Consider the following 24,969-nt stretch of genomic DNA (forward strand, 5'->3'; position numbering starts at 1 on the left):
TAAAGTCACGATTCGATTCTCGATCTTTTTTTAAATATTACTATTAATGCATTCCTTATATGTTATTTATAATATTTTTTGGCCTTTTCCTTTTCTGTTTTGGGGGGCTTTTATTTTGAAACCGCATTTTATTTTGAATCCGTTCCAACCGCGAGGTTGTAATGTAAACAGAACTAACATTAGGCTAAAACAGAGACGTGAACATAGTGGAATGAAACAACACAGAATGTTAATTTAATTGTTTCAGCACACTCCAAAGAGACCCAAGGTTAGTGTTCATGGAATATGTACTTATCAATGTGCATTTTAAGCCTTAAAGTAACTTTGGACTGTAACTAGATCATCTTTTCACTTGCTAAGTTGAGTAGGCTAAGTTTAATTGACGTGAATGAACGAATACTTCCATACCGGTGATTTCAAAGTAGCAAGAGGGGCTTTGATTTCGGTAGGTTGATGTGTATATTTTAACTGGCTGCAGCCTAAAATTAGAGTGTTGACGCTGCAGTTCTGCACGTGCATGTGTGTTTGTGCGTCTTGGCATACATGCTGGACGTGACATTGGGGGTGTGGCTGCATCCTCGATTCTACTTTTAAGTTCGAAGTTCGAGACTTTCTACATGGGTTTAGTTAATGATCAGGCTATTATAAGGTGGTTAGTGTAAAGGTGGTAAGGTGTATGATCAGGCTATAATAAGGTGGTTGGTGTAAAGGTGGTAAGGTGGTTGGTGTAAACCGGGACATTTTAGCGTCCCGACAGGCTTTTTTCGACATTGCCCAAAATGCTTGCACTGCATTCTCCACATTTCTAGCTAAATTTTCATATACCACATCAGCATTTTTGTTCAGTGAATCTTTTGTAAATTGCTTTACAATTACCGTCGGGTCCTCGTTGGCCGCCTTCGTTATCGCCCGGCTCGCCTCATCTTGCAGCCATTCACTCCTTCGTCTAAACGTTCTTTTAAAACGTGCATCTTTTTCTTTCTCTCTCGTTCTCAGAGGTAGCCTCTCGAGCATTTGCTCTGCTGCCGGCTTGTGCCTCAATATCGCCCAAAATGTTTGATTGCATTCTCCACATTTCTAGCTAAATTGTCATGTACCACATCAGCGTTTTTGTTCACTGAATCTTTTGTAAATTCCTTTACAATTACCATCGGGTCCTCCTTGGCCGCCTTTGTCATCGCCCAGCTCGCCTCAGCTTGCCGCTATTCACTCCTTCGTCTTCATTAACATTCCCAGTACAATTCTCAATCTTTTTGGCCTCTATGTGTCCAGTTACATAGTCTGTCTGTTCTTGGTCTTGGATTTTGTGAAATACATTTCTAAATAAATGCGACTTATAGTTCGGACTTATACATGTTTTTTCCTCTTCATGACGGATTTTTTGACTGATGCAACTTATACTTATAGTCAGGAAAATACGGTAGCTTCAACTAGGCTACACTCTCCACCACCTGCTCACTGTCACTCTGCTCTGTATGCTTGCTTACATCTCATTCAAATTCAACAAACTTCAACCTGTTGCTTACATAGGCCGCAATTTCCCCGTGTAGGTTACTTCGATTAACCATTATGATGCGCTCACAGAATCCTGGCTCTGAGCCAAAAGGGGAAGGGTGGGGCCTGACAAGATCTGTTAGTGGATCAGTCCAGTGTCAGTATGGAAAATGAACCAGTGGGCCGCTGACTGTCCTTCATATGGGCCGATCGTTGGACAAATTAAATTATATAGCCTATTATATCGGCCCAAATATCCTTTAAGCCTTAAGTAAGTTAAATTTTTTGGAGGTGCATGTCAAGTGACTGTGTAGGGCTTGTACATGGCGACGCAGAGGGCTCTGCGGAGCTACACCGTCAATTCTACGTAGGAGCATAAATCAGCCTTCATTGCTCTGAGGTCGTGTTAGGTGTTTTTCCACCGACAGTGAACCCTTTCTTGAATTCTGTCCAGAATTATTTGAACCTTAGTGCTATCCAGTGAACCAGTCCGCATTTCCACCAGTTTTGAACCGAACCAAGGGTGAGTCATCAACAATAGGTGTTGCAGGCAAAACAAAAGTTAATGAGATGCATGAATGGGAGAATATGACAGTTGTCCCGTAAAAATGGCAGAAATCAGCTGTGTAAAATGCTAGTTAAAGTCTGCAGACTAGTTCTAGTTGATTAGATTTGTTTACTCATGACAACAGTTGATAACGAAGGAAAACGCATGGTTTAAGCCTTCTCCCATCTGAATGGTAAAGTGACATGCCCACTCCGGTTCACAGGAAAAAACAACATTTTCTGGTTCAAGCTCCGAACCAAAGTGCCACGTTCCGAACCGTTTTTTGTTTGGTCGAAATGCTCCGACTGGTTCAAATGTTGGTTCGAGAACAGGAACGGAGCTGGTTCTCTGTCTGTGGAAAAAGACTATCCGAGGGCTGAAATGGACCAATTATTTTAACTAGTCATTGTAACGAACCGAGCCAACATATTTGGCTACCATAAGCGAACATCATTTCAAGTACTGTCCAATGACGTTTGTGAGTAAACCTGGCGAAACAGTCACATTAACTCCCACATTCAAAAGAAGCAAATCAATAGCATACTTAATATCATACTTTGTAACCGGTGTTGTGTGCCTTCTGGTTTTTCCTCAACTACTGGTTTCCTTGCACTTACACGTTTGTGTGGGCGTAAAATTTTACTGTTAAAGGCTGCATCTGTATTGAACATCCTGTACCTAAATGGTAAGGTATAATAGGCTTACCTTTACACCCCTACTGTGTGTGCCTATTTTATATTTATATAATAGACATTGTTGTGATGCTTTATTTTTTGAGATGTTGTTGAATCTGTTTCAAATTTAAAATTTAAAAACGACTGCAAGGTTTTGCTCAATTGTTTAAATGAGCATAGGCAGTCCAATGGTCTTTGTCTGAACTAGCTCAGTTTGAAAGTAATGTCCAGGGAGGTTGGAGAGAGAGCTGTGGGAAAAGTAGCCAACTGTCTTCACCATACAGTTAAGAACAAAATTATTCATACCCCTGGTAAATATTGATTCAATGTTGATTTTCTCTTTATCAATATGTTTGTTCTGACTGAAAATGGCACTACCACATGTCAAAAGATTGTAAGACAATGTGGTAGAAACATGGAATCAAAAAAAGCATTTTCAAATGTTTTAAAAATTATTTTATGAAAAATGGCATGTCCAAAATTATTCATACCCTTTTTAAATAATCAATGGAAACATCTTTATTTGCATTCACAGCTCTCAAAATGGTTCTTATAATACCTACAAAGCCTCTCCATGTCTCCACAATGATTGTAGACTGCACCTTTTTAACAGCAATCTGGGTTTTGAGTCAAGAGCGATTATTTGCCACCCCTCAGGCCTTGTGCTAACTTTTTTGACGGATTGAGTTCTGGACTATGGCTGGGCCACTCTTCAATGTTGGTATTGTTCTCGGTTGACCATTTCTTGCCTTGTTTAGCTGTATGTTTTGGAACATTGTGTAGTTTAATGGTCCAATGCCGCCTACTGGGACTGGTCTCTCGGCAGACAGCCTGATCTTCTCCTCCAAAATTCAATTTGCCACTTGTTTTAGTGTTACTGTTTACTTTGAGAAGTTCACCAGGTCCCATTGTCTGAAAAACACCCAAAACTAATACATTTGTATAGCTATTCTCCACATTGTGGATGGTGTTTTGGTGGTTGAAAATGTTCACTCCATCTCAAAATGGATCACTTGGTCATCTTGGATGCTGATCATGGATCACTCTTCTCCAAACATGCACAACTCAGCTAAACCTTTATAAGGGCACACGTGGACAAAGAATTAAGCTTTTGCTGATTTTTTTTGACCCAGGGACATGGCCTGAGATTGGCATAAAAAAGAAGCATCAAATTCCAATGACACCATGTCCATTTCAATTGTGGGGGTTAGAAAAGTATTCTTTTGGAATGTTTTTCAACCAGGGGGGCCAGAGGGGTATTTCACAAAACCTAGATAAGGGAATAAGCTGAGATTTTTTGGTCATCCTGGATGAATTTAGCCTTGACTTGGTTTCACAAGAGATGGCACATAAGTTACCATGGGGATTTATTCTCTGCACCTAGCCTGGCTAGCAGCCAAGCTAAGTCAAGCTAAGACCAGGCTAACAGCCAAGCTAAGTTCATTCTAATTATGGTAATTATGTTGTCTTATTGGTTCAGCTAGCCGTCATTCAAATCAGACAAAGAAGCACTCACACGTGGGTGCATACGTAAATTTGCATTCAGTTGGTCTACCACGCCTACTCCTGCTGTTTTACAGAAATAGCCATGATTCCCCAATCCAAAAAGGACAACTTTACTTCATTGTTAGTCTATATCAAAAGCGGTTGTTCACTTTGTGTGAATAACACTATTTTCCGCGTCTTTTTTATTCCAACCGTGGGCACTTGGAGCAGAAACGAGAACGCGCACACATCCTGAATTACTTACACCTGGCTTGACATAGTCGCTCCTACTCATCCTGGATTGGCATTAGTGAAACGAGTTGAGCTAGGATGACCAGACAACGCTATGTTAAACCTCGCTTTATCACTTATCTTGGATGTCTTAACTCTGCCTTTGTGAAATACCCCTCTGGTGACCTTCTCAAAGTAAACGGTAACACTAAAGCAAGAGGCTACACTGAGATTCTGGAGGAAAAGATCAGGCAGTTTGCAAAGAGACCTGCCCCAATAGGCATCATTGGACCATTAAACCATACAATGATCCAAACACATACAGCCAAACAAGTCTCAGCAGCTAATCCCGGACAGACAGGCTACAGTCTGCCTGACGTGACTCGCGGGAGATATCGCAGAATTTTGTTTGCAAATACAGCATAACTTTCATTTTTACTCATTAAAATGAGCATGATGACTGACGAAATAAATTCTTATGATGTAATTTAAATAAACCACTGTTGTCATACAATACAGTTAACAGACCTGCATCGTAGCACATAAATTCAATATCAAGTGTTTTCCCTATATGTGTGTCTATCTATTTAACCAACAGCAGAAAATAACAGAATATCCAAACGTTTTCAGTAGGCTAGCCTACCATTGTTGCAGAAATCACATATAAGAAGGTATCCCTTCGATTTCGGTTCATTTTCGCATATTCCAACATAAGGAAGCAGTATGACACACCCGTCAAAATAGTCATGAGCAGATTCCTCCCAAATATCCCGCTCCGCGCTCAGGTCACTCGGCCACTCCTCCGCTTAGTGCTGGGCGGTATACCGGTTCACACCGTAAACCGGTGTATATTTTCGTTATGATATGAATTTTTAATATACCGCCATACCGGTGTATTTGATTACACAACGTTTGGAACGCTGCGCCGCGCGACAGTGTTTCAGACGGGACTTTTTTCACACGCGCGCATGGTGCGACTGCGAGGCAGGCATAGTGAGGGTTTATCCTTAGGTAAGGGGTTTATTTAAGGGTGTTGCACAGAATACCTTAAATTGTTTCTTTAGTTAAAGAAAAAACGTTAAATGATACTGCATTGAAAGGGATTTACCATCACGAAAATTCTATTGAGATTGTTCAACAGAACTAGCTGGCTAGTAGGTGATGTCATTAGTTAGCAACCCACCGAACACAGTGAAGTTTAATGATCTTATCATTCATCTCACCTTAAGAATATTCGCTGAAATTATCCAGGTAGCAAGTAAAGCATGTTATAGACATGAACTGAGCAATTCTAGCTGGCTAGTTAGAAATGATCCTGACTGTCATCAGTGCACCAAAACAAACTTTTTTGTTAATGTTTTGCCTAGCGAACCGAACCGAAGCTCATGGTAGGCTAACAAGACATCTACATCCACATGAAGTTAACGTTAGCCTACCACTAACGTCATGCAAACCACACAATAACAATAAGGCATGTTTCTGATAGGCCTATTTGACAAAGTATTTTAGGAAAAAAGTTTGCACACTCCTTGGTATTCTTTTGTTGAGTTTATTTTCTCATTTGGCACATGAGAAAATAGTCTGACAGTAACACTTTTAGCTCCAGCTCATTGAATCATATTAGACCGAGATGCTAACGGTCTAATCTGATTCAATGAGCTGGAGCTAAAAGTGCTACTGTCAGACTTATAGAACGGCTAGATGAACTGGGGAAAGGTAAAACTCAACAGTTTAACTCAAGGGGAGGTGGAAAACGAGTGTATTTCCCCAAATGGTGGAATATCCCTTAAATCCCAAAATAAATCTCACTGGAACAGTGTCACCACATAGTTGTTCTTGCTCTACATTGTTAGCATCTAGTTGTTTTGTAGGAATAGTACGCTTGTACAGTACGCTTGCAGTTAGCACAACCATGACCGCCCCCTCGCAGCAAGGGGATAGCTCTTGGGTGACTGTTAGGCGAGCTAAGCCCAAGCGAAAGCAGCCCGTTGGGCCCGTTTCGCCTGGAGCTATATCCAAACGAATGAGGCCCACTGCTAACCACCAACCTATTCACGTTTCTAATAAGATTCTCCCCCTTAGCGAGCCCTGAGAAACCTGCTACTCTGGTCATTGGCGCTTCTACTATACGAAACGTGAGGCTAGCGACTCCATCGGTTGTAGTAAAATCGATATCTGGGGCCAGAGCTAATGACATCGAATCAAATTTGAAAGTGCTGGCTAAAGCTAATCGTAAATACTCGAAAATAGTCATCCACACCGGCACTAATGATGTCCGATTGCGTCAATCGGAGATCACCATACAAAACTTTATCTCCGTGTGCAGGTTCGCGCAACAGATGTCTGACTCTGTACCTTTCTCTGGACCCATACCTATTAGAAGAGGTGATGAAATGCTCAGCAGATTTCAGACCTCAACCGATGGCTGTCAAAGTGGTTTGCCAATAACAATGTGGGCTTCATAGATAACTTTAGCTCATTCTGGGGGAAACCTGGACTATTGAAAAGAGACTGTATCCATCCCAATTCGAGGGGTGCTTATCTCCTTTCAAGGAACATAGACAGTCACTTAACCAAGGCTAGTTCCTGACGAACCAGAGGTCCAGAAAGCAGAGATAATGTCTTACACAGATCTCTGCCGTCCTAACAGCCACCCAGATATACAGGATATACAGGGCATACATAGCCAAATAGAGAGGGTGTCTGTACCAAGACTGTCAACTCTTATTCGACCCACGAGGGGAATTATTCGTAGCAATCTTATTACGCTAAAAACTTTTTCGGCTAAGCAAATTCCTCCACAAACGCAACTTACATTTGCTTTACTCAATATTCGATCACTGTCGAATAAAACTGCCTTGGTTAATGCAATTATTACAATCATATAGATGTTATGTGCCTTACTGAAACCTGGCTTAAACCAGACAAATACCTTCCATTAAATGAGTCTACACCTCCCTCTCATCTTAACTATCATGTACCACGCCACACTGGCAGGGGAGGGGGGAGTAGCTACAATTTATCAATCTAGTCTTCTCACATCTCCCAAGCACACAAGTTTAAATCTTTTGAAGTTCTAGTCCTAAATTTTTTACCCCCAGATTGGAAAACTAATCAGTCTGTAACTGTGGTCACATTGTACAGACCCCCTGGCCCCTACACTGAATTCTTAGAAGAATTTTCTGATTTCCTTACCACTTTAACCATCCAAACTGAAAAAACTTATATTGGGTGATTTCAATATTCATATGGATAATGTGAATGATTGTCTCAATTGCATTTCAATCCCTAATTGAACATGTTGGGTTCTGTCAAAATGTTAATTCACCCACACACCGAGATAACCATACTATTGATCTAGTCTTGTCATACGGCATAAGCATAGAGCAGTTAACAGTTCTGCGCCAAAACCCGACCTTAACTGACCACCATCTAATTACTTTTACAATGACATTACAATATGCAGTACCCAATTTAGCTGAATACTACAGCCGCGGCCTATCTGAAAAAAACTAATGCAGACTTTCTAGAAAAAATCTCGCTTACGTTTGCCCCCTTCCGGACCCATGTGGTATCAGAAGGCCCTTTCCTTAATCCAACCGAGGTCGACTTGTTAACTGATAATGTGATTAACTCATTACGCTCAACCCTTGATTCAGTAGCACCACTAAAAAAGAGAGTAAGGAAACAAGTAAGGCGTGCTCCATGGTACACCACACAGACAAAAACCCTTAAACAAGCAGCGCGCAAACTTGAACAAAAATGGCGTACTACTAAATTGGAAGTCTTCCGCAAGCATGGAAAGATAGCCTTATCACCTACAAAAAAGCACTCAACGAGGCTAAGTCAACCTACTATTCCTTGCTGATCGAAGAAAACAAAAATACAAAATTTCTCTTTACCACAATTTCCCGCCTGACGAAGAGCCACACTGAAGTAACCGAATCTATCCCTATATGCCAAAACAGTAATGACTTCATGAATTTTTTCAATGACAAAATTGAAACAATTAGAGATAAGATTAATAACCAATCAGTCTCACCAGATATTCGTACTCCATTGCTGAATGGTAGCGAAAACATAATTGAATCACAGATGAGACGAACAACTTTGAATTCATTTACACCTACCGACATATTAGACCTCACTTCCACAATTTCCTCATCAAAATCTACAACTAGTCTACTAGATCCTATCCCTACTCATCTTTTGAAATCTGCTCTCCCTTTCTTGGATAATGCTTTGCTCCAGATCATAAATAACTCACTGCTATCAGGGCATGTACCACAGTCGTTTAAGTTATCTGTTATTAAGCCATCCCTCAAAAAACCTACCCTTGACCCGAACAGCCTGGCCAACTATAGGCCTATATCTAATCTCCCTTTTCTGTCGAAAATACTAGAAAAAATAGTGTCCAAACAAATTACTGCCTTCTTACATATGAATAAAATCCAAGAATTATATCAGTCTGGTTTCAGAGCTCACCACAGTACTGAATCAGCCTTAGTTAAAGTTTTTAATGACCTCCTCATTGCTGCCGATAATGGACATATATCAATTTTAGTCCTCCTGGACCTCAGTGCTGCCTTCGACACCATAGACCATGACATACTACTTCACAGGCTTGAACATTTGATAGGCATTAAAGACTCAGCACTCGCTTTAGATCATACCTTTCTAACCGCAGACAATTTGTACAAGTCCACAATAAACCGTCTATCCAGACTATGGTAAAATATGGGGTGCCCCAAGGCTCAGTACTAGGGCCCCTGTTATTTTCTCTCTATATGCTTCCCCTAGGCTCTGAAATTAGGAAACATGGCATTAAATTTCATTCTTATGCAGACGATACACAACTATACCTTTCTGTAAAACCTGACGAATTAACTCCGTTAGCCAAACTTGACACATGTATAAGAGATATAAAGACATGGATGACAAATAATTTCCTGCTTTTGAACTCCGATAAAACAGAAGTCATGGTTGTAGGTCCTAAAAAGATGAGGGATATCCTATCCTCATCACAGGCTACATTTACTGATCTTCGACTATCCTCATCCACAAGTGTTAAAAATCTAGGAGTCCTAACACTAAGTAATCACATAAAACAGATTACCAAAACTTCATTCTATCACTTAAGGAACATTTCAAAGATAAGGAAGTCCTTATCCTTACCAGACGCTGAAAAATTAATCCATGCTTTTGTAACCTCAAGGATTGATTATTGCAATGCTCTGTATGCTGGCTGCAATAACACCTGTCTAAAGAGCTTACAGCTTATACAAAATGCAGCTGCTCGCACCCTCACTAGAACTAAAAAATATGAACATATTTCCCCTATCCTGGCATCTCTACATTGGCTGCCTGTTAAAAGTCGCATTGACTTCAAAATATTACTTCTAACGTACAAAGCCATTAATGGCCAGGCACCAGAATATATTAAAGATCTCCTAGTCCCATATAACCCGCCCAGAACGCTACGATCACAGAATACTGTCCTTGTAATTCCAAGAATCTCAAAAACGACAGTAGGTGGCAGAGCTTTCAGCTATCGCACACCCCTCCTCTGGAATAATCTCCCTTCCTCAATTCGATTAGCAGACACCCTCCCTATTTTTAAGTCTAGACTTAAAACATACCTCTTTACTGCCTCCCATAGTTAGATATGGTGCGGTGTGGAACTTCACCCATCTCGGGGATTTTGGAATGGACCACCCTGCTAAGTCCTCGTGTGACTGGCACCCCAGTCGCGCGTGAGATGGTGGTCACTGACCATACCTGCGCTGGTGTCGACTACCCCTCTCAACTCTCCCTCTCTTGCCCATTCTCACTACGATTTACTGTAACAATATATAGCACCACTGATCACTTCTTGACATTAACCACATTGATTTCAATTAATACTAACCCATTCTACATTTCTCTTTCTTCTCCCTTACTGTACCTCATTTGAGGTATATCACCACCAGTCATCAACCATCCGTGTGCCTGGCCCTCCTCTTACCCATCCCACCTGAAGTCCCATCCTTGACTGCTGTATTACTGTCCCCCTACCTGGATTCCTGGCCCGTACAGTCCCATCACCTGCCTATGACAACTCTGCCCGGATTCTGGCCTGTCTGCTGACCCACCACTTCCCCCCTGACAACATTCTTTCCTGGACAATTCCGATGCCGGACTATTGCACTTTCTCTCACTAAATCATGATTAATGCTTTATCATACTGGATACGTAATCATCCCACCTCTTGTAACTTTCACCTCAGGTGCTTTAAACACCATGTCCTATTCTCCACACCTGACTGTCATATGCATTTGTCATTGTCTACAGACCTTACTGTCCGTATTGACCCTAGGCAGATGGGTCAGGCCCTTGAGTCGTGGATCTGCTCGAGGTTTCTTCCGTATCTCCAATTCTAGGGAGTTTTTCCTCGCCCCTGTTACCCATGGGCCTTCCTTCTTTCTTTCTTCCTTTTCTTTTCTCCCTCTTTTCTTTTTCTCTGATTGCCTACATTCTGTAAAGCGCCATGATACATGTGTAATGTTTTGGCGCTATATAAGCACAATAAATTGAAATTAAAATTGAATTGTAAGCCCTATGCAGTGTTTCCCACAGAATTTGATTGATTTTGTGGCAGTAGCATGACTTGGACAACGGTGGGGGGTGGGGGGGGGTGTTAAGATTGTCTTGGTAGTGTATAGGTCTAATTGAGTGCCTGTCACTTTAAGATGTTTGTGAGGGAACCCTTGCAATTGTAGCACAGTTAAAAGGCTGCTGATGTGTGGATGCAATTCATAACGTTTTCTATGTAGTTAGTTAAAATAAAGGTTCGTACTTCTCCTTGGGACAAGCACTTTTGAGTCTTGGAAAACACTTTTTCATTTACATCGGGATTTTGCAAACATTCAGTGTCAGAGTCAATAAAATGAGCCCTGCATGAGTAACGAAACTGACAAGCAGCTGTAAGTAAGCATGCTAAACTCAACATCCAAACAGTATTCTAACATTAGCTTTGAGATACTGCTTGATTGCATAACTTAACTTAGTCTCCTCAATGTACTATGTTGTGATAAGACCTTGGCAGAGTTAACTTTAATGCAGCAGTTTTGAACAAATTTGCGCAGCATGGTCACGATGCTAAGCGGATTTAATAGCAATTTAGCCTGCCGTCTTCTATGCAATGCTTCTATGTGGCAACAACAATCCTTCAACAATCGTGAATGTTTTGTTAAATGCACGTGCAGAGGAGGGGTAGCGGGCTCCTTACAAGAGAGAGCGGGGCGGGGAAAGGCTGCGTGCGTAAAAAGCGCAGCTCAATGAAAGGATTTTATCCTATCTTTAATTTAAATAGTACAATATACAACATTAATGTGGCGGCCAGTTTTGATTTCATGGCGCCCCACCACAGATTAGTCAATGTATGGGAAACACTGCTATGACTTTCAGTTTCCTTTCTACAGGGTTCCCACACCTTGGTTAAGATCAAATTCAAGGACCTTTCAAGGACTTTCCAGGCCCAATATCCTTAAATTCAAGGACCTAAGCGTGGGCATGGTTAAACCATGTTACCTCAACAGACCAAGGATACCTTGTCGCAGTTTTCTTTTATTTTTGGTCATATGACAGATGGTAGGCATATTCTATTTTTCATGTTTGTATTTTGCATAAAACTGAGCTGAAATAAACTTGTCCTAAACAAGTTAAACTCGTTACCATGAACCTGTCAGTTTATTCATCAGAATGTTAAATTAAATATTTGGGCAACAAACACTACACGCGGGAAACTCGCAGAAATCATGCTGGCCGTGTACATGTTAATAAGCGGAATTGTACGTAATTGTATGGATTTTTTTTTCCTCAAAAAGAAATTCAAGGACTTTTAAGGACCTCCATTTATTTATGTCTCTTTTCAAAAACTTTCAAGGGCCTTGAATTATTTTTTTCAGATTCACAAACTTTCAAGGATTTCAAGGACCCGTGGGAACCCTGTTTCTAAAATATTTAACGACTTCATACCCAACAAACTTACTGTAACATCGCAGTGTTTCCGTAGTGTAGCCTCTCCCTCCAACAGCCTGGATTAAATTCACTTAACTCTAGTTCTGACTTATTGTGTTGCCTCCAAAGTCTACTGACTTAAAACTGCACTGTCTTGCCTTACTTTTTTGCACTTTACCAAATAATACCTGAACTCTCCTGTACCACAGGGTCAGTCCCTGCCCTGTCACCCTTATCACACACAGCCTCAGCACATTCATGTGGACCTTGTTTGTTATTTAGTATCTTTATTTTTATTGTCTAGTGTATAGGATCTTTATTCTTATTTTTCTATTGGATTCATATTGACATGTTATTGGGCCTTCTATTGGGAACTTCTAAATGTGGTTTATACCTTGGATTATGGGATTGTAACATCTTATCCTGTGTATTAATGCATGCTATTCAGGGCCAGTGAAGTGCGTAATGAAAATAACACTACATCAATATTAACAACACTACAATTCTTTCTGCCCTGCAGGCTAACAGATCCAGGTGTCACAGTGACACCTGTAGGGGGAAGGGCTACAGATACCAGATGTCACAGTGTGACATCTGTAGAGGAGGGCTTATCTCAATGAGATGCAAATGAGCACAATTGTCTTTCCTTTGACTCAGGTGAGGTGAGAATTTGCAAATCTATTAGGCCAGTTTTCTCAGTAAAAGGTTTTCAGAGGGGTATACATTTAAATGACCACAACTTATTCAAATATTATCAGATCTCCATGAGTGAGACATCATTGGATAGCTTTGAAACTACACTTTTTTAGAATCTATGAATAACTCAAAATGTCTCTGGGGAGACATGTGGCTGGTTTTCATATGGCTGGTCACAAATGTCCAGCACTAGCAAGACAGCTGCTGCCCTGGTGGAATCCATGTTCTTCCCAAAAGAATACAAACCCCAGCGTTCGCGCTAGCAACTCATTCGTACATGTTGTACGGGTGGGAGTATGAGGATTTACGATACAAAAGGAAAGGGCCATAAGTTCGCCAAGGTTACTTTAATTTTTCGCGCCGTGTCTCACATGTAAACATCCGGGGTCAAAGGACAGGCAAGATGGCTGCCCAGTACATCCTAATTGTATGCTTATGTCGCTATCCAGTATTCTCCTACACTCCTCCGCCCAAGTTGCTCTACGCGAGAATGTGACGTAATTCCCCAGCTATAGCGTTCCAGTTTGTTTTCACTACACAACGAGTCGGAAATAACATGTCAATGCAAAATCAGCATAATAGCATAAAAAATATGATATTTTTTACAAACACTAACATTGAGTCAACTCTGTTGTTGCAAGCCTTACATGTCAATAATATGTTGCCATTTTTAACTATTTCAATTTCAACAAGTGCAGTCACGTTTTTCTTGAGCCACGAGGGGCAGGCTAGTCATTGTTATTGTTAGCAACATAGCCTCTTCATTCAGCCGACAGGGAGTTCAGAACTGCGTTTGTGTTTAATATCTTCATGACTAGGCCTACAGGAGGAAGGCAGACCGAAGTATAGCCTAGCCTACTGGGTGTCTGTGTCAGTTTGAGGACAAGAAAAGGTGCATCAAAGGGTCAAAATATTGGCAGCCAAAGAGAATCGTTGATAACAGAACAAGTGACTGTGTAAAATTAAAAATCTTTGGCGGCACACATTAATGTGAATTAAACGCGTATGCTTGGTCCTTACTCGCATCGCGGTTAACACGTTATGGCTGACAGCCCTAATACAAACATAACGTTAACCATCTACTTGCTTAACTAGTTGTAGGCTAACTGTCACTAGCTAGCTGAAGTTTATTGTCGTATAGATGTAGCAAACCATGTTCAATCTTTCTGCCAAATAACATTAGCCTATAACTTCATTGAGTAAATGCCAAACTCCGATGTTGATCAGTCATCTCGCTTGTCCCACCGGCAAACACGCTGAGACCAGGTCGGGGGCCCCCTAGTGGCTCGGGGCTCCAAGCAGTTGCTTGGTTTGTCTGTTGACAAGGTGCGCCTCTGAGGGCATGTCTTGGTGAAATGACGTGAGACAACTGGGACATTTCACACTACTACATTACTACTCGCTCGCATACATAACATACTAAATTGATGGTTGAGTAGTAAGTTCTAACCGACATTAGTATGTACTGACTATTCGGATGCAGCCTTAGTCTTTTGTCCGAGTGGCTGTAATGTAGCACTCATGGCGTTACGGTCAGGGCTTGAAAACGAAAACCGTTCCGAACGGTTCAGGTAGGCCTATGTTTAACGTTTTCGCTCTTGCATGCGTTCCGCCACCAACATATCGGTCCTGAACCGGTTCGGAACGCAAAATATCGTTCGTTCTTAAAGTTCCGGCAGTGTTTGGCGGGCCTATCAAGTCTATTTTTGTGGACTTTACCTTAGAATAGACGTACTCATTATTTCCCCTTGATTTAGCCCAGTGTTTTTCAACCTTTTTTGTGCCACGGCACACTTTTGACACTTAAAATGTCCCACGGCACACTAACATCCTGTGTGAAGAAAAAATAAACATACCATACCATAGCCTAAAATTTCAAATAATACACAGATATGGCCTTATTATGGCTTCTATGCAAGACCCGCTCAATAAAACAAGCGCCCTCTGTTTCATTTGTAGGCGACTATATCTAATTTAATTGTTGTTATGATCTGGATATGTGATGATTCTGTGAATACTGGATATGGGGCCCCCGTTGTACAATGCCTGCATACCACAAATAGTGCAATCATACAATCAATGAGAGCATGTGGTTATAAATTCTTTGATGCAACAGTTGCTTTTCTGGACCAGTGAGTGACATTTGGGTAATTTTCTGCGGCACACCTGATGATCTCTCACGGCACACTAGTGTGCCCCGGCACAGTGGTTGAAAAACACTGATTTAGCCTATATCGTAGCTATGCCCAAAAATAATAAATCACAGGCGGCATCCAAAAACATTCAGATGGGCTATCCATCCCATAGCCTACAGACTTACTGTAGGCCTAACCTATGCCTATAAATAATTTCTTATCAAAAATATTTCTGGATACGTGCTAAACTCCTTACCTGGTTTTAGCCTAAGTTTTATCCATATGGAGATCTTCAAAGGCTTGCGCTATAATTCCAACCCTGTTTATAATCGAACCCGTCTTTTGCTGACAAGGCCTATCTCAAATTTCCCTTTTAACTCTTCTACATAGAATAGGCTATAATTGCGCAAACATTTCAAATCCCGACTTTAAAACGACAAGGCGTGGACAGGCAAAATAGGCTATTACGCATAGGCTACAAACACATTTCCAAATCAGTTTCAGTAGCCTATACGCTACGAGCTGGCCTAAGATCCGAAGTGGCAGACGGATAGGTTACATTACAAAGGCCTTAACCTGTCATTCTTCATGAGTTCCTGTTGTGACGTAGTCATTTAAGCCCAGCGTGGTAGCAGTGGTAGACAGATGTTTCTCAGGTGGACTGAATTCCTGCCACCATTTTTTGTACTGACGCCTCACCTGGAAAGGGCAAGACAGCATGCTGTAGTTACACACGTGAATAAGTTCTTAGTTAGTTGTCAGTTTTGATGTGTGACGGCTCCCGTAGTTCTAAACGAGGCAGCGCTTGAGAGGTCTGTGTTCGAGTTATCAAGGAACTGCACGATATCGCTGTTGCTAGCCAACTAGCAAACAAACGTTTAAAAGAAAGTTGACACCGACGAGCCCTCGCCGCGACACGATGCCTCCCCTCAGCTGTGCACCAGGCTGCGACTCATGCGTCCTTCTCAGCAAAAAGATAGTGGAACTCGAAGCCAGAATAGCGACCCTCCATCAGATTGAGAAGGATGAACAGTTCCGACACCATTCTCTCCGTAAGTAACATTACCTCTCTTACACACACTAATGCCAGATGCCCTGATTTCACTCTGTCCTCCAATACTTTAACCATGCCATGCACTAATGCAACTTCTGTCCCTGTTGCCTCTCCCCGGCCTCTGCTGAGAACCAAGCCTGCTCTGCTGGCCAGCTCCACTCCACACCAGCCTGAGCCATGGCGTAGAAGCAAGCATCACAAGCACGGCAGACGGTCTGGACGGCACTCAGGCCCAGCCCAACCTATACGACTGGAAAACCGCTACGCCATTCTGACCGAGGATGAGGAGCCCCTCCTGCCCCGAGACAACCATCCTGGTCCCTCCTCAAAGTCGGCGCCCCCCCGACCCCCACCTCCCCGGACCTCATCAACCTCCACCCTGGTCATCGGCAGTTCCATGGTTAGAGACCTCTGCATTCCCCCATCATGTAGCGGTCCCTCCCAGGTCTACTGCTTCCCTGGTGCCAAGGTCCTTGACATCCAGCAGAAACTCCCAAGCTTCCTGGCCTGCCACACCAAGGTCAACAACATCATCGTACACGTGGTCACAAACGACATCAGAGATAAGCAGTCAGTAGCACTGCAGGAAAACTACAAAACTCTCATCACCACCCTGATGGGCACAGAAAAACGCTTTGTCATCTCTGGGCCTCTCCCTACCTACAGAAAAGGTGCTGAGAGATGGTCCAGACTGTTCGATCTCCACACCTGGCTCAAACGCTACTGCGCTTCCCTAAGCATCCCCTATGTCAACAACTGGGGCTTGTTCTGGGAGAGGCCCAGTATGCTGAAGCGTGATGGTCTCCACCCAAACCAACATGGAGCCAGGCTACTCTCTGACAACATAGCGTCCACACTGAGGCATTGACATTCTGTAGAAAATATTACAGATTCACGCCCCCCAGGTATTGATTCGAATGGCATTATACATGTGGATGGGTCTGAGAATGTTTTCTGCAGGGTAACATATAATACCACTACCATAGATCAAGCTGCTTCATGCAATAGCATGACTTATGCTTATAGTTCTATTCCAACGTTGATTTCTACCAAACGTATAGTAAAAAGAAAAAAGACAAATTTAAAACTAGAAACCTAACAAATATTCTTTCCATACCTCAGCATATTCCTCAAAAGCCAGAGGCATTTTCAGCTAGCATGGGTTTACTGAATATAGGTGCACTTACTACCAAAACCTTTGCAATCAATGATTTTATTAGTGAAAAACAATTGGTTTTCTGTTTCTTGTTGAAACCTGGCTGACTTCAGACAGCGAAGCTGTTCTTGTTGAAACTTGTCCCCCAAATTATAATTTCTTCCACTCAATTAGACAAGGCAAACGAGGTGGTGGAATTGCCTCCATTCTCTCAAACAAATATAGTTGCACTAGAGTCAACTTTGGTGAATTCGCTTCCTTTGAGTACATTGCCCTCACTCTGAAGGTTGACCCAGCTGTACTCCTATTAACCTTATACCGCCCTCCTAAACTATGGGCTGGCTTTCTCGACCAGTTTTCTGAACTTATGTCGCTCATCATCACTAGCTATGATCGGATAATTGTAAATGGCGACTTTAATATTCATGTCAATAAGACAACTGATGCTAAAGCCAGTAAGTTCCTTAATGTGTTGGACAGTTTAGAGCTAAAGCAGCATGTTACAGGACCCACCCACAACCTTGGCAACACCCTCGATCTAGTCATTTCTAGAGGGATAGAAGTCACAGAGGGATAGAAGTCACAGACTTATCAGTAAATGATATAAATATGTCTGATCATTATTGTGTATCTTTTAATATAGTACTACATACTCCAAAAATTCATCCCGAAATTGCAATCAAATCACGACTCTTGGACATTAGAGCAGAACAGCAGTTCATAGCTCTTATAGACTCCATAAATTTAGATAATTTACATCATCCCATTGATCAAATGGTAGAGGCTCTCAATCATGAATTAGGCGCTATGCTTGATAGAGTGGCACCCTTAAAGACTAAAAAAAGGCCCTGTAGCAAACTGACACCTTGGATGAACGAAAATATCCATGATCTAAAAAGATCATGTAGAAAAGCTGAGAGAACATGGAGAAAAACTAAGTTACAGGTTCACCGTGCCATTCTAAAAGAAAAAATAGCAAATTATAATAGAGCTATTCGGAATGAGAGAAGGAACCACTTCTCTAAGGTAATTGCTGAAAACAGTGGAAACTCTAGGGTGTTGTTCTCTACCATTGATAGGCTATTGCATCAAACACCTTTTGATACACTCAGTCAGGCATCCTCTCTAAGATGCGAAGAATTTGCAGACTTCTTCAAAAACAAAGTAATTTCTATAAGGGAGGCTATTGGTAACACAAGTCATATGTTTGATAGTACACCCAAAAACAGCCCCCCAAAATTAAGGTCCTTTAGCACTATTACTCAATCTGAGCTTGGTAAAATTATAACTCAAACCGGCTCCTCAACATGTGTTTTAGATCCAATCCCTACTAGATTCCTCAAAAAAGTATATGATAGCTTAGCTCCCTTTATTCTCAAGGTAATAAATACCTCATTAGAAACAGGTATATTTCCAACTGCTTTTAAAACCGCTGTTGTGAAACCTTTACTTAAAAAGTCAAATCTTGACCATACCAATCTGAGCAACTACAGGCCTATATCAAATCTAACGTTCCTGAGCAAAGTACTTGAAAAAGTTGTTTGTAATCAGTTAAATACCTTCCTCAACAAAAACAGTATCCTTGAAAAATTCCAATCAGGTTTTAGATCAAATCACAGCACAGAAACGGCTCTAGTAAAAATAGTCAATGATCTCAGACTGGCTACTGACTCAAACAAAGTCTCAATCCTTATTCTTCTGGATTTGAGTGCAGCATTTGACACCATTGATCATAGCATCCTAATTCACCGCCTTGCGAAGTGGGTGGGTCTCTCTGATAATGCTCTAAACTGGTTTCAAACCTACATTACTGGCAGAGATTTTTATATCAGTCTAGGAGATCATGTATCTGAAAAACATGACTTGCATTTTGGTGTGGCCCAGGGGAGCTGCCTTGGTCCCCTGCTATTTTCCCTATATATGCTTCCATTGGGAAACGTCATAAGTCAGCATAATGTAAACTTCCATAGCTACGCAGATGATACCCAATTGTATATTTCTGTGGAGCCAACTAACCCAGATGGCCTTTGCTCCCTCACTGCATGCCTAACCTCCATTAATCAGTGGATGAGCAAACATTTTCTGAAACTAAATGATGACAAAACAGAGGTACTTTTGGTGGGACCAAAACTAAAGAGAGATATTGTTCTTAGTAATCTGGGGAACTTGGCACACCAGGTCAAACCAAAAGTAACAAGCCTCGGTGTCATCTTAGATGCAGAGTTAAGTTTTAAGCCCCATATCAGTAAAGTTACTCAAACAGCCTATTTCCACTTGAGAAACATTGGCAAAGTGCGGCCCTTTTTAACTCAACAAGATGCAGAAAAACTAATTCACGCCTTTATCACTAGCAGGAACCTGTTCTGCATAGCACAGGGTCGGTATCGACCCAAATCACTCGTTCAATCACTAATCTCAATGTAAAGTATATCGTAGCCGAGTCATTGTGCTAGCTACATAGTCATGGCATACACCATTGGAAAGCCATGAGCCTCAGGATTCATTTGAGATCCGTGTCGACTGAATGAAACCCATCCCGAACGGCTAAAACCTACAATTTGTATCACTAGTCACGTTCCCAAATGCCTCCACCACCACCGTGTCTCCTCACATTACAGCCTTTGTGTACATACCGGGCTTCAGGCTACCCCAACATGCTTGGTGTCATACTGTTCACAAGAAGCACGAGAATCCGAATATCCACCGTGTTTTGTCGACATTACGTTTAGAAGATGCATAATTCCACCCAAACAGTACCGTTTAGTTTGTAAAAAAACAAACGATAACTTTTCTCTGACAGAAAACCACATAGTTCGTATGCTTATCCTATGTATCGCCGGGATTCACACCACTTAGCGTGTTCAGGAAGCTCTCCTGAGTACGTAGACACCAGTGACAACTTTGTGTGACGTACCGTTGTCGAGAAACACGTGTTAGAAGCATGATAGCCATGCGAGCTGGCTAATGGATAAGTTAGCTTTGATTGACAATAGCTCTGGCCTATGACAAGCTACGAGGATGGTTCAAAGATCGTCTTGTAGCCAACGAGTAGACCTTTCGAATGACGTATGGTACAACCACCTCCGGTGAGGGGAACTCTGGGAAATTGAGTCCACCTTCGTTGTGCATAACGATAGCTTACTAGTACGACCGGCTCGTCAGAGGAATACAGTCGCAATTTTTACAGTTAGATAGATAGATAGATACTTTATTGATCCCCAAGGGTAAATTCAAGGATCATTTGGATCTTTTGAAGAAGAAGAAAGCAGAAAACATGCCGAAAAGACAGGCAAAGAAGAAGAACGTGGAGGTTGAACCAGCTGAGCATTTCCACACAAAAATGGCTCTAAAGGGGTCATACTTCATTGTACAAACATTTCCTTAGATATTTATCTTCACAACACCTGGGAGTGGGCCTCTGATGTGTTTCAGTGGCCCTTTTAGGGACTTTCACATCTGAAATGTGGCCATTTCCAGGGATTTACATAACCGCCTGAAAGAAAAAGCAATATTCCAGCTACTGTAGCACCTTGACAGTACATAACAGAGTCATTCTGACAGTTTCTAAAAATTCTACAAGGTCTCAGCTTTCAGGGGATACCAGGCATTTGATGATAGGTCACAGTATGAGGACACAGGAGCTATTACAATAGACGCTGTGCAATTTCGGGCAAAATCCCAAAAATAGGCCCATATGCATATCTTAGACTACTGCAATGCACTTTTCACTGGTCTTCCCAAAAAACATCTAAAGAAATTGGCACTCATACAGAATTCTGCGGCTAGACTTTTAACTAAGACTAAGAAGAGAGAACACATCACCCCTGTGTTGGCTGAACTGCACTGGCTCCCTATTTCCTATAGAATTGATTTTAAGGTTATGTTAATTACTTACAAAGCTCTGAATGGCATAGCACCTTCATATATCTCTGAGCTTTTAATATCTTATCAACCACAAAGGAAACTTAGATCATCCAATTCTAATCTTTTAATCGTACCCAAAGTGCTCCACAAACAAAGTGGAGAAGCTGCTTTTATCCATTATGCCCCCAAACTATGGAACACCCTGCCTCTGTACATCAAGCAGGCGAGTTCAGTAAATATTTTTAAAAAAGATCTGAAAACATACCTGTACAGGAAAGCTTTTAGTTAACTCGTCTTATCCTGTAGACTACTTTTTCAGATTATTCTACATCTGCTGCTATTGGAGGGCGCAGCCAGCCAGAAGCAGATGGGCTCCCCCTATTAAGTCAGGTTCTACTCAAGGTTTCTTCCTGGAATATGGGAGTTTTTCCTTGCCACAGTTGCCATATGGCGTGCGTGTGGGGGGTAAGAGGGTTAAGGCTGCCAGTCTTATGACATGTCATTTTCTATATTTTTGATATGTTGCTGAGTGGATCATAAACGGCCCCAGCAATGAAGAAATGTGATTGATAATGACTGACTGACTATTATTGTTTTACATGCTTCAAATGTAAAGCACTTTGAGCTGCATTCTGTGTATGAAAGGTGCTATACAAATAAAGCTTATTATTATTATTATTATTATTATTATTATTATTATTATTATTATTATACAAAATATACACATTTGGACCAAAGGTCCATTTATTCGTTTTTTTTTTTTTTAAACTGCAGAAATCAAATTATTAGGCTGTTCGCCTACAGTAGTTGGCTACATAGCGGCTTGTTAGATCACATTAACAGTGTAGATGCGGGCTTGTTTTTCGCACAACCGGAAATAGTCTCCCTGACATAGGATATGCTTTTGTGAAATTTGATAAAATATATAGAGAACGGAAAAAAAACGTTATTAACCAGTTTTGTGGATTTCAGAATAACGTTTCTGTTCCGGAACAGTTGAAGACCATTTTGTTTTCGTTCCCGCTCCTCGTAAAATTCCGTTCGTTTTCGGTTTTCGTTCCTTGAACCGGTTCGGAGCCCTGGTTACGGTACAGATCCACTTGCACTTCACTTCATTAACGGTACAGATCCACTTGCACTTCACCTCATTTTGTCGTGTCGCATTCCACTCTAGTCCTTTTTGACGCGCCGCAGCCACAGCACTCGTCGCACCGCGTACCCAGAATCCTATGCGGGTGCGGAATTCGCTTCTAATAGAAATGAATAGGGATACTGCGTCGCGGTGTTCGCATCGCGTGCTAGTGGATCAGGGGCGTTATAGTCAATGCCTTGCGTGCGCAAGAACTGGTCTGCCGCTGCAGCGCAAGCGGCATCTTGCTGCTTTGCCGCTCTTGTGCGCGCCGGGGACAAACTTTGACCGCGGCGCGCTGAGACGTTGGTATTTTGCGCTGAGCCCAGCGGCAAGCACAAAAAAAATCTTTGGGACGTTACCTCAACCAAGAGCAACCTAGCGGCGAGCGCAGCGCATACCGTGCACAATGTGATAGCCCCTTAAAACTAGGCCTGTTTGTGAATGTCTGCAGACAACTCCTGCTGCTGTGGTAGGCTACGAGCACAGCGCATGCACGCGCAAGGAAACCAGTATGTGGAGAAACCAGAAGGCACACAACACTAGGGATGGGCAAAGCGAGGCTTTATGAAACACTGAAACGTTCGAAGCAATTGTGCCGAATTGTTCCGAAGCTTTGAAACAATTCCGACACCTCAGAGCTGTTTAGGGTGAAACAAATCTGTCAAATGCTTCGTATTGGAGATGTAGTCTTTAAAGTTCATGGCTCGTTGTGTTACCTGTGTTCAGTCTTTGTCAAAAGCTAAGCAGCATGCCCTTGGTCAATTACTGGATGGGAGACCACATGAAGTCACAATAAAGAGAATCTTATTGCTACCACTGTGTGTTCTCTAAACCGCTTTCTTCTTATAAAAACTCTCGATTTTTGACCATTCTGAGGGTTTAGTTGAAACTGAGTGGTTAATGGTGAACTAAGAAAACATAAACAGATACGATCTGAAACAATACCTTACAAATCAAACGGGGATCGAACCACATTTGAGCAGCCTGGCTACCGTGCAAAAAACACCCTCACTAACCACTACACCATCATGGTTATTGCTTAAAAGAAAGCTACACTGTTAAATGAACGCGCGGGCACGCCTGCCGACACCGGTGAAATGCACCGAAGGTTCACTTAACTTTGGTCACATCATGACATGGGGATTTTGAACGATGTTTCGAAGCAGTGGTCACATGACATGGCTGTTTTGAACCACATTTCGAAGCAGTGTTTCGAAACACTTGTGCTTCGAAGCCTCGACACTGATTCGAGACGTCGGTTTCGAAAGTCACACCCCTACACAACACCGGTATTCCACATTTCGCTGACTTCAAAGGCAGACAGTCAGATGTCATAGGATGAAGTTAGCTTGCACACTAATATCTAAGCTATGGTATATGATTGAAGGGCCCTAACACTTAAGATTAAGTAACAGCTGACGACAAGTTAGTCAGGCAGCTAACGTATAAAGTTAGTCAGGCAGCTAACGTAAAGTAACTGCTCACTTAATCAAAACTTCCCATGCCCTAATGTTCTGTGTTTTTAATTATGTGCGTCTTACCGACACGAGTTGAAACATAACGTTACCTGGTTCATCACCTGAAAGACAAAGATACAACACGCTGATTAGTATTCTAATATCACAAATAACGTAGTGTTAGTGCTAGACAGATTGCTAGCTAGCTAGCAGCTACAGCAACATTAACGTTACATCAAAATACTGAGTCTGGAAAGTTCACCTGAACATTAAACAGTTCAGCCAAATGTAGTAGAAATGTTGTTTCGCATTGTATAAACTCATTTATAGAATTTTAGAATTTTATAACACAGGTTAATAATGCGTTTAAATTCATACATCAGGGTTCGCCTCCAGTGGCAACCAACGCTGGCCATCCATTTTCAGCAGACAGAATGCCTTCAAACGTTGCACTTCCGGCTGTGCCATGAGTCTCATAGATATATATGGGTGAGTCTAGTGAAATTAGCGAGTGTTCAGCGAAAATAAGACTTCCGGTCGAGCCGAATTTGCTAAATAAAAGTCGCGTAAAACACAACGTGTTCTAGACCAGAGGCCCGTTGCACAAAAGTAGGATCAAGACATCCAGTATAATCAGTGGCGGACCGTGCGTTCAGTGGTTAGGCCTTCAATGATGACTATTTTTTGTCAAAAATAATAATAGGGGGGCGTTACGGCGGAGATTTTTTTTTTTACATTTCAGCGTTAAAATGTTTGCAATTTCCCAGCATTTCATGGTGGGGGAATAGTTTTCTCTCTCTTACGCGAGTCGCACTAGAATATTCGTTACACAAACAATTAATGCTCCGATTGCTTATTGGTTAACAGATCACCCTCAGCAGCAAAGTAGGCTAGGCTATTTATTTACCACCAGAGGCGGACAGAGTACACAGCTTTATTACTTGAGTAAAAGTACAGATACCCTTTGCTAAATTTTACTCAAATAAAAGTACAACAGTCAGATGTTTACTTAAGTAAAAGTACTGAAGTACTTGTTTTTAAAAGTA

The 24,969-nt window shown here is 41.7% G+C and overlaps 2 protein-coding genes across 3 annotated transcripts in view; one reads left to right on the forward strand and one right to left on the reverse strand.

The window, feature by feature from the left end:
• The window catches only part of uchl3 (ubiquitin carboxyl-terminal esterase L3 (ubiquitin thiolesterase)), a 75,547-nt gene extending 51,138 nt beyond the window's left edge, over window positions 1-24,409 (reverse strand). Inside the window, exons 1-2 of one of the 2 annotated variants that reach the window (XM_076264221.1) lie at window positions 24,302-24,409; window positions 24,034-24,045 (exon numbers count right to left, since the gene is read on the reverse strand). In XM_076264221.1, coding sequence (XP_076120336.1) covers window positions 24,034-24,045; window positions 24,302-24,400 — 111 coding nt within the window. In that variant the 5' untranslated portion in view covers window positions 24,401-24,409. Of the gene's footprint in view, window positions 1-24,007; window positions 24,046-24,301 lie in introns of both variants that reach the window. The other variant, XM_076264222.1, reaches the window with a different exon arrangement.
• vwa8 (von Willebrand factor A domain containing 8) overlaps window positions 1-24,969 on the forward strand; it is an 833,026-nt gene that overhangs the window by 299,201 nt on the left and 508,856 nt on the right. The window lies entirely within an intron of this gene.

The sequence above is a fragment of the Alosa pseudoharengus genome, unplaced genomic scaffold, assembly GCF_046254945.1.
Source record: "Alosa pseudoharengus isolate Yale_2024_CS ecotype anadromous, Long Island Sound unplaced genomic scaffold, YU_APseudo_1.1 YU_APseudo_1.1_scf_3, whole genome shotgun sequence".
NCBI lineage: Eukaryota > Metazoa > Chordata > Actinopteri > Clupeiformes > Clupeidae > Alosa > Alosa pseudoharengus.